Here is a 16,718-nt window from a genome sequence, read left to right on the forward strand (position 1 = left end):
GGGGTAGCCGTGTTAGTCTGATTCTGTAGAAGCAGCAAAGAATCCTGTGGCACCTTATAGACTAACAGATGTTTTGCAGCATGAGCTTTCGTGGGTGAATACCCACTTCTTCGGATGCAAGCAGTGCAGTATACATGTTGCACTGCTTGCATCCGAAGAAGTGGGTATTCACCCACGAAAGCTCATGCTGCAAAACATCTGTTAGTCTATAAGGTGCCACAGGATTCTTTGCTGCTTCTTCTTTTAAGTGAGGCCCTCGCACACATCAGAAGGCAGCATTTCCGGTTGTCTATGTTCTAGAACTTTATTAAAGTGGAAAATCTGCTTATTTTCAATGACTGGTGTTTTGCTCACATCCTAATCAATGTCTTTTCACTGTGTTTGGCAGGTACCATCGGCTGCCATTGCCTGTGGATGGGGCACCTCTAGAAGCACAGTTTGATGCTTTCACCAATTTCCTCAGGGTAAGGACTGCAGACTGTGGAACCTATAAGGTGTCTCACATTAGCAGCGTGGAGGCAGAGTTAAAATATCAGATTGCTGCTAGTCTTTCTGGTCATGCTGGCAGAAATTCCTTCACTAACTGCCACCTGCTTGTTGTTTATTAGCCCCCAGAGAAGCTACTTGGATCAGATGCAACATCTGATTTTTAGTGAGGTTTCTGGTTTTTGTTTTTGTTTTTTAAGCTAGGTTCCCTCCTGAGATAAGGCTTAAGGGGGAGGCAAATGACTTGGTGAAGGGCACATGATGAGTCAGTGGCTGAGCCTGGGTTAGGGCGAAGGACTCCCTGAGGTCATATGTGTTAAGCAGAAGCCCAGTGGCCTGCTTAATGTGCACTTATTGAATGGGTTTAACGTTAGTTGCCACAACTCCAGATCCACATCCCAACCTGTTGGCAAGCATGTGTGTCTATTTTTAAAATTCTTTCGAAGCTTCTAGCTTTGTGGTAGCTGGCCAGAAATACAGTGCTGAACCCCTGTGGTTCAGGAAGGAGCACCTGTCATGATGAGCAACAGTATGGCACAGCTGGATCGAATCCAGTCCCAAAGTGGTTTCCATAGTTACTGATGGGATTGATCCAAGCTCTGACACACAAGTGGAGTGTGTGAGAAATGCCAAGAGCATAGCACTCTGGCTCTTTATCGCAAAGTTCTCAGGAATGGTTGTTTGCCTCTGGGGCTCTTACAATGCTTAAAATAACTTGGAGTTTGAAAATCATGTTTGGGATACTCTACATTACTGATGCACATCTGGCTTGGATTCATAGTGGTCAAAAGTTTTTGCCGTCTTGTGACTGTTCATTGGCCTCTGAATTGAGTTGGAGACCTTAGTTCTGTTCCTGGTTAACAGTGTCCTTCATTATATTTGGCACTATGGTGGGGAGAGTGATCCTTAGAGGTGGTCTCTTCAGGTGAAGGTGAGGTACGTTGGTGGAATATTGCAGGGGAAGCTAGCACTGCTACTGCTTGTGCTGTATCTGTTCCATGGATAAACTGAGGGATTGAGTCTTCAGGGCTGCTGATCTGGCGCTTCTCAGCAGAGAACTCTCACACACAAATAACCACTCATCTTTTGCCTGGCCCAACCCCTGTGTGTGGCTATACAGAGCAATAGCCCTTAGGAAAATGTGTATATTTTGTGTTAATTTCAAATAAGATTTTTTTTTTTCAGTAGGATTTAAGGAGAGTGGAACAAAGCTTTTTTTCTAGGAGCCAATGAAAATGTCACTAATGCTTTCTTGGTACCAAAATCTGCTTTAGAGTGAGATTTTTTTTGTGTGTTGAGACTCAGATTGTCTCAATCAATCCTAAGTGATAAACAGCTGCTTTGAATTCATTTTGCTTCAGATGTAGTCATATGTTCTTACTCTGACGCACTGTATTAGAAAAACTGCAACCTGTGTTTATCTTAGTTCCTGTTTGAGGTGCATGCTGAGGGCTTGTGTTTTTACAAAACTTTTTCCATCCTGCTTCATGTTCTTTCACACATTCTCCTTTGTGCTCTGTCTATTTTGGAGCTGGATGTAGCAGGGTGCATGCTCAACTGGTTGGAAACCTCACCATTTTTGTATGCAGAGAGCTCTAAGTGCTTCTTGTTCCCATAAGACCAAATGAAATACAAAATATATTTTCTCTTTGCTTCCATCACCTCCCACTCTGCCTTTTTTCTCCCTAAACTATTTACTTTAGCTATTAATTTCTCTGCTACTTGTAATTTGGATAGACTGTCTCCAGGTGTCTTGACCTAGGTGTGGTAGCTTCTTTTGGACTAGAGGTCACTTAACCACTTACTCCTGCTTAATTCTCATCAGTCCTGTAAATTAGGAGCTGTTGTACTTGGTATGACATTCTGCAGGGTGCAATCAAGACCAGTGAGGGGCTGTCTCACCCATGCCTGGCAAATTTGGGTGTCTCTCAATGCTTTCTATCTCTCCCCTTGACCACTCATAAACAGCCTTCCAGCATGCAGGTAACACCCTCAGTGTCTGTATATAGCTGCAGATTGCCAGCCACACGTCAGACACACACTAGCTTCCACCAGCCTGGGTTACCACTTGCAGGGTGACCCGAACACACTCCCAGTCTCAGGTTTTCCTCCAAATTGTGTGTACTGCACTGTCCAGCCTCTCTTGGACAGTCCAGATATATTAGGTCCATTACCCCTCTAAAGATACAACAGTTTCCCACCCTAAATGGAATTCCCCACCCAATTCACAACCCTGGATTAGCCTTGATTAAAGAATAAAACAAATGTATAAGAAGATAGGTTTTAAGTGAGAACAAATGTAAGGCATTAAAATCAGAAAAAGTTACAAGAGAAATAAAGGTAAAATGCTTCCAACTACTAAAACTTAACAAACTAGACTCGGTTCAAGGTGAAGTCCCTTACCACACGTTCCCAGTAACGTTGCTGATTGAATGCTTAGGCAAGGATCTGCTCGCAAAGTCAAAAGGCTGTTTCTTTTGTTTTCTTAGGTGAAAGAGAGAGCGGGAGAGACCTTGGAGTGTTTTTGTCCCTCACTGTTATAGTCCAGTCCCCCTTTGAAATGCATTTTCCTAACTTGGGTAAAGTTCATTCCCGGTGTGAAGTTGGAGTTATGGAGACTTGTGGTGAAAGAGATTTCATGCTGTTGTTTGCTAAGATGCAGATCTATTTGTTCCTCCCCCTACTCCCCCGCACACCAAAGAATGGCTGCTTGATAGGTGATTGCCCATCAACTTCGATGACACCTGGCTAGAGGCATCATCTTCTTTTGTCTTTGAGAAACTGGTTTATCTAGGCTTGTTTGGTAAACAAACACATTTCAGACCTAATTTCAGTTTGTTTAACTTTATATTTAATATTATGACATACATTTCAACATCATGTTATTGTTCAGTGAATTATTAGGCTTCAAATGATATCTCACAAAGCAAATCTTGTACAAAGATTATTACAATACTGTGTAGGGTGTGAATAAAAGGGTGTATTCTGTCACACTCTGTCAGACGAATCTAACCCCGTATCCTGTTTCCAACAGTGGGCACCGGGGCAGATTAGGGCTTTGTGGGGCCGTGGGCCAGAGCCAGTGGGGGCCCCTCCCCAACTCCTTTCACCTGCAGCTCCCCCCCACTCCTGCCAGGGAGCAAGGTTGGAGTGTGGGGGTTGCCCCACTCTGCCCGCCCGGTGTGGAGGAGTGCCAGGCAGGGAGGGGCAAGCCAGATGTGGGGGTGCCTATTTTTTCAGGGCTCCCCAATTGGCTGGGGCTCCTGGGCATGGGCCCATTGGCCAATCCACCACTAGTGGGCACAGCTAGAGCTTCAGGGTGAGCATACGGAACGGGCAATTTTGGAGTGATCCACCCTTGAAACCTCAGGGTTGACCTGAGGTCGGATCTCACTGAGAGCACATCATAATTCCATGGTAATGAGCAGCGCAACGCAGGTGAAGAATTGAGTGCTCTCATTTGCTTTAATTACTTCACAGGCTAATTAGAGTGTGAGAAGAGGCCAAAAGGCAGGAACGGGGAGATGCAAGTTTCAAGATGGTTTGGGGAATTTGCTTTTTCTCTTCGGAAATGATTTTTGGTCCCAGTGAAGACATTCCCTACTTGAGACCCAGAGCACAAGATGACTGCTTTACTTGGTAGAAATGCTATTTCTGCACTTCCTAGTTCAGCTGATTTACTTTGAGTGTATTTATTTTTTATTAATCTAATTTATAAAAGGCACCTAATAGTAACAACTCAATGTGCAGACATCAGCTGTGACGCAGAGAAGACCTAATTTCTGCAGCTTTTGTAATAATTAAAAAAACAAACAAACAAAAAAACCAAAACCCCAACATTCTCCCAAACAGCATTTACGACAAAAGCTTGAGAGCTGAGATGGGCCTTATGCTCTGCCCTGAAAATCAGGAGACTTGTGCTAGAAGAGTTCCAAAGATCAAACACTCTGACTTGCTTAGTTTGCTTTTGTTTTATGCTCATCATAGAGAGACTGTAATTGTCAGCGTGGCCATGTCATAAAGCAGGGATGAAAGCTCCCCAGATGGCTGGTAGGGGGCCCATTCCAGAGGGGGTGGGGAGTCACAGCTGTGCTCAGGTAGTGCCCTGCTCTGGTGAGCGTCTTTCTTGCAGTGATGGGGCAAAATGGGAGGGCTCAGGGAAGGGCTGCTGCGGACACTGGGGATGATTGTGGGGATCATGGACAGCATACGCCAGGGCTGGGAGTCTGGTGGGGTGAGGTGGCAGTAGCAAGGAAACAGCCATGTGGCCTGGATGGATGGGCAGGCATCTGAATTTAAGAGAAGTGCTGAGCACCTCTCTGGCCTGTAGGAAAAGAGTGGGGTAGAGTCTATGTATTTAGTGGTGGCTTGCTCACTCACTCCATTGCCATCCCAGAATCCCAGGTCAGAATTAAAATACCCTGGATTTCCTCCCTTACATGATCAATCCCTTAGGATTAAATATGGTAGGACCACAATTCCCAGGGATTTTCTGTTCATGCCATCGTGTCTGCAGACAAGTGAACTTCACCTTGCTAAGGCCCCTACTATTGGAGTTGACAGGAGCAGCTCAAGGCCATGGGCCAGATGAGTTCTCTGGGATGGAGTGTAACTGCTTGAGCTCTCTGGTTGGATGCTCAAGTGGTTTGAACTGGGGCTTTCTAACATGCCCCTTCCTTGTTTCCTTGCCTCTCTTCTGAATGGGCAGGTCTAAACTTGGAAAATAGGCAGTGTTTAAAAATGTGTTTGCGAACATGCTTGAATTTCACATTTTTCAATGCAACCTATTTCCTAGTCTAGACAGGGTGGGTTAATGTCATATCCCTACATTCTAGTCTTCTCGAAGGTATAGGCTTTAAAGAGGGAAATTGCTCTATTGTATAGCAAGCAGGACTGTGGGTGTGTTTTCCAGCAATGTGTCTTTTGATTTTCATTATTCACCCTCTCTCCTAGCCTTGAGACAGAAGCAGTTGCTGACTCTAGGCTCCTCTGAGAGCCACAACTCCCTCTCCTGTTTTTGCTGGGAGTGTGATTTGTATCTAATGCTGCAAGAGCTGTACAGCATGTTTAGCTGATGGCCTCCTTTCACGCTATGCCCTTAGCAGCACATTTCGAGGTGGCACCTCATTTCATATGTAAAGTCTTTTGATTGAAGAAGTTTGGACAGGTCACATGGTTTGTTTGCATTAGCACTCTGGTTCTTCTTCGAGTGATTGCTCCAATGCATTCCAGTTAGGTGTGCGCGCCGCGCGTGCACGGCATCTCGGAACTTTTTTACCCTAGCAACACCGGCGGGCCGGCTGGCGCCCCCTGGAGTGGCGCCGCTATGGCGCTAAATATATACCCCAGCCGGCCCGTCCGCTCCTCAGTTCCTTCTTCCCGCCCGTGACGGCCAGTTGGAACAGTGGAGCACAGCTTAGCTGACCTCCACTTCCCTAGCTACTCGTAGTTTTTTCTCGTTCTGTTTATAGTGGTAGTTAACTCTGTTTGTTTGTAGTATAGTATAGTGTATTTATTTTACAGGGGTTGGGGTTTATCCCCTTCCCCTCTCCCGGGGCCGGGGCCGGTGCCCGGTCCACAGGGTTTTTCTACTGCTCGGCCGGCCACAAGCCGCTGCCGACAAGAGATCTTCTCTTAAGTGCCTCGAGGGATCTTACCTCACAGATAAGTGCCGCGTTTGTGAGGTCCTTAATCCGTGAACAAAGGGGAGCGGGGCTTTCGTTTTGCACAGCTCCTGAGGGAGGCAGCTCTTGCTCCTCCGCTCCCGCTAGTTCGCTTTCACGGCGCGCTCCCTCGGCACCGGACCGCCGGTGCCGACAAGGCCTCCTGGCACCACCGTCGCTGACTCCGACGTACCCTCGGCATGGACCTCCCTCCTGGAGGATGAAGAGTTACTCCGGCCAGGCAAGAGCCGTTGAGTCCGGTGCTGGAAAGCTCCCCGGTATGCACCGTGGTCGAGCTCGCCCGGAAGCTGCGTCCGAGCCGCTTGCTCCGCAGCCGAGCGCTACGCTCAGTCGGAGCGTCCGGCACTGATGTCTGCCGCGGCACCGACAATATCCGCACCTTTCTCTCCGGCCAGGCAAGAGCCGTCGAGTCCGGTGCTGGAAAGCTCCCCGGTACGGACCGTGGTCGAGCTCGCTCTGATGCTGCAACCGAGCCGCCTGCTCCGCAGCCGAGCGCTATGCTCCGTCGGATCGCCCGGCACCAATGTCTGCCGCGGCACCGACGATATCCGCACCGTTCACTCCGGCCAGGCAAGAGCCGTCGAGTCCGGTGCTGGAAAGCTCCCCGGTACGGACCGTGGTCGAGCTCGCTCGGACGATGCGTCCAAGCCGCCTGCTCCGCAGCCAAGCGCTATGCTCCGTCGGATCGCCCGGCACCGATGTCTGCCGCGGCACCGACGATATCCGCACCTTTCACTCCGGCCAGGCAAGTGCCGTTGAGTCCGGTGCTGGAAAGCTCCCCAGTACAGACCGTGGTCGAGCTCGCCTGGAAGCTGCGTCCGGGCCACCTGCTCCGCAGTCGAGCGCGATGTTCAGTCGGATCGCCCGGCACCGGTGTCTGCCGCGGCACCGGCAGTATCCACACCGTTCGCTCCGGCCAGGCAAGGGCCGTCAAGTCCAGTGCTGGAAAGCTCCCCGGTACGGACCGTGGTCGAGCTCGCTCTGACGATGCGTCCAAGCCGCCTGCTCCGTAGCTGAGCGCGATGCTCCGTCGGATCGCCCGGCACCGATGTCCGCCGCGGCACCATCAATGTCTGCACCATTAACTCCGGCCAGGCAAGGGCCGTCGAGTCCGGTGCTGGAAAGCTCCCCAGTACGGGCCGTGGTCGAGCTCGCCCTGAAGCGGCGTCTGAGCCGCCTGCTCCGTAGCCAAGCGCTATGCTCCATCGGGACGCCTGGCACCGATGTCCGCCGCGGCACCATCAATGTCTGCACCATTAACTCCGGCCAGGCGAAGGCCGTCGAGTCTGGTGCTGGAACGCTCCCCGGTACGGGCCGTGGTTGCGCTCGCTATGAAGCTGCATCCGGGGTGCCAGCTATGGTCGAGCTCACTGTTCCCTCCACGCCGGGGACAGTGTCCACGGCGAGGGGGCTGATTGCAACGGCAGCATCTACGCTGCCGCAACCCCCGGCACCGCCGGGGGGGGTTGCATAGTCGATGGGCAAGCCTGCCTTCATCAGGACACCCTACCTCGGCACCGCACAGCGGCACCGTTCAGGGTCGCGGTCCCGCAGATGTTCTCGTTCCCGTCACCGATCTAGGTCTCGGCACCGTTCTCCATGTTGGTACCAGTAGTGCTCGCGGCACCGGGCAGCGTCCCGTTCGCCGGTCCGGGACACTCAGCACCGATCGAGCCCGGGGCACTCGTGGCCACTCCTGATTATCGAGCCTCGCTCCCTCGGTCGACCGCCCGGCACAGCTTCGGTGGCAGGTCCCGTTCTCGGTACCAGTCGGTCTACCGGTACCGATCCCCGGTGCCACATCAAGCGACGTCAGTTACAGACGGTGACTCTCCCAAGAGCTTGCTGCTCCTCCAGGGCCATCCAGCCGCGCATTAGTGTCGTCCCGTGCAGTCACTTCATATGCGCGGCACTCTGTTTTCCGATGTGCCCTCCAAGGTCTTCCAGGAGGCCTATTAGTGGTCATTCTGGACGCCGTTGGTGTACTACCGCGCCAGAGGCGTACCGGTGATCCCATCTCGCTCCATTCCCTCCGAGCTCTGGGGGCCAGAGGTGACAATTAGTTGTCCCCGTCCGACCGGTTCAAAGCAACCCCCGGTTCGGCACCAGGCTCCCAGATCCCGCCGGATCAGGAGGTTGTCCAGGAGTTCGAGCCCACACAGGACCCGCTTGTCCCGGGGCCTTTCTTCTTCCTCCTCCCCACATGAGGCGGGGGCAGGAATATACCCCTCCGGCCCTCCTCTAATCAAAACGCAACCAGCCGCTGAATCCAAGAGCCTGGGCGTGTGGTCTTACCGGGCCATACGATGTACCCGGAGGGGGCCCTGCGCCTTCGTGTAGCGCACCAGCAAGCCCTGCTTATCCGCTACTGTGGATGGCGGTGGGCAAATTTTCAGAGTCGGCTCTTCGGAACTCCCGTCACGAGTTTGATGCTCTCCTGCAGCAAAAGACGGAGCTGGAGAGAGCTTACCTCCAGGCCTCGTTGGACGCAGCTGACTCCGCTGCCATGACTCTGACCTCGGGTGTTGCCACGCGGCGTGTTTCAGGGCTCCAGTTATCGAGCCTTCTCTCGCGGCTGCAGCACGCTATACAGATCTGGCCCTTCAATGGTACAGGCCTGTTCTCTGACAACGCTGGCCCTAGGCTGCTGAACCTAAAGGGCAGCAGGGTCACTTTGCTCTCTCTTGGCATGCACACGCCGGTGATTCAGCGCCAACGTTTCCATCCCCAACCTCCGCTCTTACCCTACGCCTGGGCAAGGTCGGGACATGACCAGCGGGCGTGGCTTACACGGTCATGGCCACCATTCCGCACCCCAAAGGAGCCGGAATTAGGGTCCTTCTGACCACCAATGGGGCAAAAGCCTGCCCATCCTCGCCCCTCTTAAGGGCCCCTCTCACGAGCGATTCCTCTGGCAAGAGGTGCGGACGCTCCTCCTCATCGGAGCTATACAGGAGGTACCTAAGGGCGAATCCTATTCCCCTAAGCGAAGGGAGGTCTCAGACCCATCCTAGGCCTGCAGGAACTCAACAAGTCACGATGCAGTTGAGTTCCACATGGTACCCAGGGCGACCGTCATCCCATCCTGGGATCCCGGAGGCTGGTACGCCGCCCTCGATATGAAGGGCACGTGTTTTTCACGTTGTCTGTCTCTTCCACTCCGAAGGTACCCTCGGTTTGGGGCCTACCATCGTCATTCCCAGTATACGGCCCTCCCGGTTGGCCTCTATACAGCCCAGGGGTATTCAAGGTGCATGGCTGTAGTCGCCACCTTTCTTCACCACCGTCTGATACACGTTCTCCGTGTCTAGACGAGTGGCCCATTCGAAGAACCCCCAGGCCCAAAGTACCAGTCCTATGGGCATCGACACGAACCTATTCCTGTGTCTAGGCCGGATGATCACTAGTAAAATCCACTCTGATTCCCATACGGGGAAAGGGATTTGTTGGGACCGCCCCGGACTCCGGACTCGCCAGAGCCTGCTTCCATCAGCCTTGGTTTCAGGCGGGGGTAACAATTGTACAAGGTCGACGGACCTTCCCGACAGCTTGGGCTCGCCCTTGCCTCAGTTTCCTGAGTCACATGGCTGTCTACATGTTTGCAGCCAAACATACCAGGCTTCGCCTCTGTTCACTTCGATCGTGGCTCACCTGGGTGTGCCACCTGGGCAGAGGTGGCATACTCGTGGTCGTCTCGTTCCCCCCGAGCAGCCTAGGCTCCCTCCACCGGGAGTCGGCGTCCTCCCCGGTGTATCCGGGGTTGCTGTTTCATTCACCCCTCGGGGTCCCTCATGACAGACGGCCCATCTCTCGGCTGGGTGCGCACCTGGTGTAGTTTCGCACTCACGGCCTTCGGTCAGCGCAAGGCCTGGCCTTCCACATCAATGTCCGAGAGCTGAGAACAGTCTGCCTTGTGTACCAGGCGATTCAGCTGGAGGATCGTCTCAGCAGATCCTTCCTGTCTCACAAGTGGTGGTTTCCTCCCGTCTTTATCTATTCCGTTTCCAGAAGTGGGTCTTACCCCGCATAGCCTTCCTCGCTCTCGCGAGAACGGAAAGAGAGAGAGGAACTCTCCTCGTTCCAAGGCCTCTCCCCAGGCTCGGTCTTGGAGGATTTCCTGAGGCTCTCTCCCCGCTGGTTCACGAGGTCCTGCTTCAACTCCGCAGGGACAGAGCGCCCCTAATCGGGATCGCTCCAGTGTAACCTGGGCAGCGCTGACACACCCTGTTGCTACACCTGTCGGTAGCAACCCTCTTGGCACAGACCCCATGACTCGAAATCGCGACAACCTTCACCACCCGGCCGTATGATTCCGGCACCTCACAGCAGGACTCCTGCGTGGCTAAACCGATCCGAGTTACGTTGTTCGGCCTCGGTTCTGCGACATTCTCCGGGGTGGTAGACAATCGTCCATTCGGTTCAAGTATCTAGCCAAGTGGAAGCGTTTCTCATACTGCTCCGAAACGCGCGATGTTTCTCCCGCCAAGATCCCGCTCCATTCCATCTGGTTCCTCCGGGCTTGGAGCGTTTATACAACTCCCCAGTGGGGCCCCGCCATAAACCTGACTCTTTATTCTGGTTCTGCCCAGTTTTACAACTGCCCTATTCGAGCCAATGTCAACCCTTGAAATACTGTGTTCCTCAAGGGCAAGGGCAGTTATAACCGCGTCCGACCTGCCTCCTTGCGGAGGTGTCTGCCTTTTATATCTACCGGGATATCTTCCTTCTGGTGGAGGGCAACAATTGCCCTCCTTTGACATCCGTAGGGCGTCTGCAATCTATATCTAGCAGGCAGAGCCCGCTTGTAACGCCCCCAAAACCTTCATCGTACCGCCATACCGGACGAAGGGCATACCTGTCTCCTCCTAGAGGATTTCATCTTCAATGATGTTGTGCATACGCACCTCCAGTGTTTTGGCCCATGTTCCATAGCGCCACCTGACTGCACATTCCGCCAGGGCTCAGGCTTCTCTGCGGCCTTCCTGGCTCACATACCCTTCCAGGGGATGTGTCATGCTACTACCTGGTCCTCTATCCGGACCAGTGCTTCTTTGGTCCAGCAGTCCAGAGCTGATGCAGCCTTTGGCTTCGCAGTTTGCATTCTGCGACATCTACCTCTGACCCCACCGCCTAGGTAAGGCTTGGGAATCACCTAACTGGAATGCATTGGAGCAATCACTCGAAGAAGAAAAGATGGTTACTCACCTGTAGTAACTGTTGTTCTTCGAGATGTGTTGCTCCAATCCATTCCAGACCCGCCCTCCTTCCCCACTGTCGGAGTAGCCGGCAAGAAGGAACTGAGGAGCGGACGGGCCGGCTGGGGTATATATTTAGCGCCATAGCGGCGCCACTCCAGGGGGCGCCAGCCGGCCCGCCGGTGTTGCTAGGGTAAAAAAGTTCCGAGATGCCGTGCACGCGCGGTGCGCACACCTAACTGGAATGGATAGGAGCAACACATCTCGAAGAACAACAGTTACTACAGGTGAGTAACCGTCTTTTTCTGTATGCGCCCTATTCCTATAGTAGCATTTTGGTGGCCTTGCTATGTAACAAGAGAGCCACTTCCAGCTCGTATTGGAAATACAGAAAGTAGCATTGATGGTAATGTTTTCACTGCAAAGAGTTTGCCAAGAAAGGATAAGGACAAAGTGTTGTTAGCTTCTCTCTCTCACCAGGTGCAAAGTACACAACAGGTGTGCAGAGATCCTGGGTCACCTTACTGCACCCATCCCTGCCATGGCTGAGTTTTGCATGGATACATACTTCAATATTATTTCTATTACAATACATGGATACTTAATAGGGGCTTATAAATTACAAGCTTTGAAATTACTGTATACAGCGTGGGGTATTCGATGGCATGCTCTATTGTGTACAGTGAGGTATTGAAAGGTATGGTATATTTGTTGCACTTTGAAAGCTAGGGATACAATTAATCTGTTGTAATTCCACTGACTCCAGTGAAATTACACCAGGGGTAAAATTGGCCTAGTAGATTTAATTCTTTTTCTGTACTGCGGCAAAAATATCATATGGCTTACATTGTTTCAGAAATCCTCAGCAAACATTCAGTTAGTTATTGTTTGTTCCTGCACTTTAGTGTAATAAAAACTAAAATGAAAAGAGAAATTGAAGGCTTAAGCCATAAAGCAAGCAGGTCAAATGTATAATTGAAGTGACTGAGCAACACAATAGGTGTCCAAAAACTGAGCTTCTAAGGAGAACCTGGTGTCTGGTGGAGATGCAATAGATTTGCTCTGCTCCCAAAGCCAAACAGAAAGTAGCAGGTCAGTGATGACAGAGGAGATAAACCTGGTCTAAGACGATCACACCACTATCTGTCCCTGATATTACAGACCTAAGGGACAGCTCTCTGCTTATGCATCTAGTGTGCTAATATAAATCATTTGTTATCTTAGTGTTTGGGAATGTGAACGAGGGATAGGACTTCACTCCAAACAGTGTTTTTAATAAAATAAAGATGGATCATTTTTCTATCAAAGCCTCACTTGGTTTGGTTGTAATTATAAATCTGTATGTAGTTGTGTTGGGGTTATATTTATTCACAAGACTGATTCTGGCACTTTATTCCAAGGTAATCGTGAGCACACCAAAGAAGCAAATGACAGAATGCCTAAGAATTTCTGAGTGCTCTCCCCCCCCCCCCGCACCCCTCCGCATCTGAAGAAGTGGGGTTTTTTATCCACAAAAGCTTATGCCCAAATAAATCTGTTAGTCTTTAAGATGCCACCGGACTCCTTGTTGCTTTTGTGGATACAGACTAACACGGCTACCTCCTGATACTGTTTTTAAAAAAGATATTTAAGTGTCATCAATGTATAAATTAGCCTTAATACTAGCCGTATCTCAGGACAACTTTCTTAAGATTTTTAATGCACGTACGAGACATAGAATCACAGCTTTTGTTCATATGTAGCTCTCTTTTAGAACAGTCTCCATCTGCTATTACATAGTATTGTAAAACATGACATCAAAAGTAGCGCTAGAAACCAAAACGCCTTTGTCTCATGAGTACCTGCCTTGAACCCTGCTGCATACCACCATAATCTTTAAATTGTGCCCCCTTGCTATCAGCAGTTACTAGTTGCCCATGTCATAAGGGATTTTTCTACGTTTCAGAATTGACCATTACACGTATGCTGCAGAATCTTGCCCAGAGTATCCTAAGCTCTCTTTTTTTTTTAAAAAAAGAGGCTATATTAGTTTGAAACTTTCCTAGCCAACCCATCCATCCCATTTGTTCCTCCTTTGCTCCCTTGCTCCTTTATAAGCTAAATCAAATTCCAAGGGGCACTTCCCTGTGGGATTTGCCATGGAAATGTTTGGGAAACAGTTCATTGCCATTTACTTCAGTGAGGCCAGGATTTCACCCCTTAAGTTTAATAATGTGAGTGTCAGTAGGAAGGGAGAAGCAGTGGGTGCCCAGTCAAATAGCATCAAAAGAGGGCAGTTCATGTCTCATGGCAAAACTCTACCTCTGTCATTTAACACTTCTCTCAAAGCACACTTCTGTATTATCTGCCTGGCAAAGCCACTGATTTTGTTTTCTGATTTTTTTCAATGCAGTCTTAGGTATGTGTCTTATTTTTGGTGAAGTTACATGCTAGATAATACTTAGTCCAGCCTTGAGTGCAGGGGACTGGACTAGATGACCTCTTGAGGTCCCTTCCAGTTCTATGATTCTGTGTTCATAGATTTTGATGCCAGAAGCAGGCACCAGGCAACCAGGCTGTTGCCTAGGCTGCCAAAAGGGGGGGCGGCGGGGGGGGGGCCTGGGTGGACCTGCCGCAGTCATGCCCTGGCGCGGGTCCCGGGACCGGCCGCGGAGCCGGACCGACCGCGCGCGCGCATCGAGGGGGGGCCGGCCCCGCGGCTCGCTGCTGGCCTGACTGCGGCATGACTGCGCAGCTCGCCGAGCCGCCGACGCCGCAACCCCCCGCCGCCGCGTCGCCCGCGCCCGGTGTTGTTCCGGCCCGGTGCCCTCCCGCGCAGTCATGCCTGTGCAGGTCCCGCGTCCCCCATCCGGCCCGTGTGGACCTGCCGCGGAGCCCGACGGGGAGGAGGAGAGCCGCCGCCCGGGACGAGGAAGGGCGGCGCACACACACGCGCCCTGGGGGCAGCTATTTTTTTAGAGCGCCCCTGGCCAGAAGGCACCATCCTATGTTTGTGAGCAATCCTGAGGCGCTGTCTCATTCCCTCATGGAAGTACTTGACCATGCAAAATAAGCAGCTAAAATGGCAAAACATCCTCTGTGGTTAACCTTGTGCCTTTCTATTTGTCATTCTGTGCCTTAGTGACTTCCCACCTGCTCAGATCCCATTTCAGGAATCCTCTGGTGATTGGTATTTGTCCCCAGATGTACTTTCAGGGAACAAATAGATCCTTTTTGGTCTCTAACCATCCCAGTTCCCATCCACTCAGTTGCTGTCTGCAAAACTTGGCTTTTGAGCTCCTCTTTAATTCAAGCTCTGAGAGCTACAGAGTCCAGGAAGGTGACATGGTCTAGTGGTCAAAGCACAAGACTGAGTCAGGCAATCTGAGGGTACATCTATCTTTGAGCAGGGAGGTGTGATTTCCAGCTCATGTAGATGTACCCACGCTAGCTGTGCTTAAGCTAGTGCCTAGAAATAGCCGTGTCTGTGGCGGCATGGGCTGGTCACCAGAATACAGTCCCCTGGGTATGTACTTGGGCAGCTATTCCAAGAAGTTGCCTGTGTGGCTGCAGACACGCTGCTGATTTAGGCACTAGCTCGAGTAGAACTAGCAGGGGTATGTCTATACAAGCTGGGAATCCCACCTCCCAGCTCAAATGTAGACATACCCTGAGTTCTAATCCCAGCTCTGACACTGACCCACCCAGAGTGTGAGTGTGACCCAAGTCATTTAATTTCTGCGTCCCCTTGTTTCCCCATGTGAAAATGATGACGATGATATTGAACTCCCTTTGTAATGATCTTTGAGATCTCAAGATGGAACTATGGAAGCACCAAGTAATATTATTTTAATGTTTGTCTTATAAATACTGAGCTGCGTACTGTAGTCTCCCTGCTGCTTGAATGTATTCACTGTGAAGCATTTTATGATGGTCTGTGTGAGAGATGATACATTTGTCTCTATCTCATTTATAGGAGAGTCCAAACCTGCTCCTGCTCCAGGACCCCAGCAGACTGCCTCCTGCGTTACTCTTCAGCTGTCAGACTGGCGTTGGCAGGACCAACCTCGCCATGGTCTTAGGCACTCTGGTGCTTTATCATCGCAAAGGGGCAGCACAGAAACAAGAGTAAGCATGCCTTCACCCCCCTCCCCTTTTAGATAGCGGGTGAAATGAAATGGGCAGGAGAGTGCCAAGGGCTTCCTTTAGTACCAGAGCTTCTTAAATAACGAACCTGTATTTAAGAACAACCCTCGCATGTTAATTGCCAAGGGTGCATGTATTGAGGGTGCTTTTTACAGGAAGGATTGAATTGCTGTAGAAATTTTCATCAATTCTTTTGTAAAAAATTTTTTTTGCAAGGGGCAAGGCCCTTTTCAAACCTTTGTGATTTTGATTGTGTGACAGTGTGAGGGCAGGTCTACACTCAATGTTGCGGCTGCACAGGTGTTTTTGTGAAGACGTTTTTGTGAAGACGCTCTGTGCCAACAGGATAGTTAACCCATCAGCGCAGTTAATCCACCTTTGCAAGATGTGGTAGCTACATCCGCGGGAGAACCTTCCCACTGACATCGTGCTGTCTACATCGGTGCTTAGATTGGTATAACTGCGTTGCTTGGGGGTGTGGGGATTTTTCACACCCCTGAGCAATGTAGTTATACTGAAGTAATTCCGTAGTGTAGACCTGGCCATAGTGTGATCTCTCCGAAAAGAGACAGGCTGACTACAGGCTCAGTTCAGCCACTGCACCACAGCTATTCCATTCCTGGTCTCTCTCCCGACGTGACCTGCTCCAGAAGCCAGGCACAGTCTGTCTCATTCACTCTATCCACAGAGAGTGCACAAGGAGCGTAGGTGCTCTGGTCGCTGTATTAGAGACCGGAATGTGAGTAAAGGTATTGATGATTTCATTATATTCCCATTAAATGACATTTTGGGCCTGGGGCCCCCTTCATTAACATATTTGGGAGGGTGGGGAGCGCTCCCAGCAATAGCAGTCTTGTGAGGGTGTGGAGGGCAATTCCCCACAGCATCACCTTCCACCCAGTGCCTGATTTACTGGTGTGTTCTAACAGCTTATACACCACAGTGAATAGGGGCTCCCAGGCCATTTACAATACACTCCCCTCTCTGGGCCACTCCTGAGAAAGCCGCTTTAGGATTGAACATCACCATACCCTTATCTGTAGCTTCCTCAGGAGCAGTTTCTCCTGTCTTTCTGAGGAAGGCTTGCAGGCTGCAGCAGCTCAGACTCTGAGGCTATGCTATCTGTGTAGACTCTGACAGCTGTCTTCAAAATAGCCTAGATGATTACCTGCCAACAACACGCATCCTGGAGGAAAACAAAAATGAAGACTATGGACAGCATGCTCAT

The 16,718-nt window shown here is 50.9% G+C and overlaps 1 protein-coding gene across 4 annotated transcripts in view; it reads left to right on the forward strand.

Annotated features, from left to right (window-relative positions):
* PALD1 (phosphatase domain containing paladin 1) overlaps positions 1 to 16,718 on the forward strand; it is a 193,793-nt gene that overhangs the window by 82,352 nt on the left and 94,723 nt on the right. For all 4 annotated transcript variants that reach the window (XM_039482388.1, XM_039482390.1, XM_039482389.1 and 1 more), the window contains 2 exons: positions 389 to 464; positions 15,321 to 15,472. In XM_039482388.1, coding sequence (XP_039338322.1) covers positions 389 to 464; positions 15,321 to 15,472 — 228 coding nt within the window. The remainder of the gene's footprint in view (positions 1 to 388; positions 465 to 15,320; positions 15,473 to 16,718) is intronic.

The sequence above is a fragment of the Mauremys reevesii genome, linkage group 7 (assembly GCF_016161935.1).
Source record: "Mauremys reevesii isolate NIE-2019 linkage group 7, ASM1616193v1, whole genome shotgun sequence".
Taxonomy (NCBI): Eukaryota; Metazoa; Chordata; order Testudines; family Geoemydidae; genus Mauremys; species Mauremys reevesii.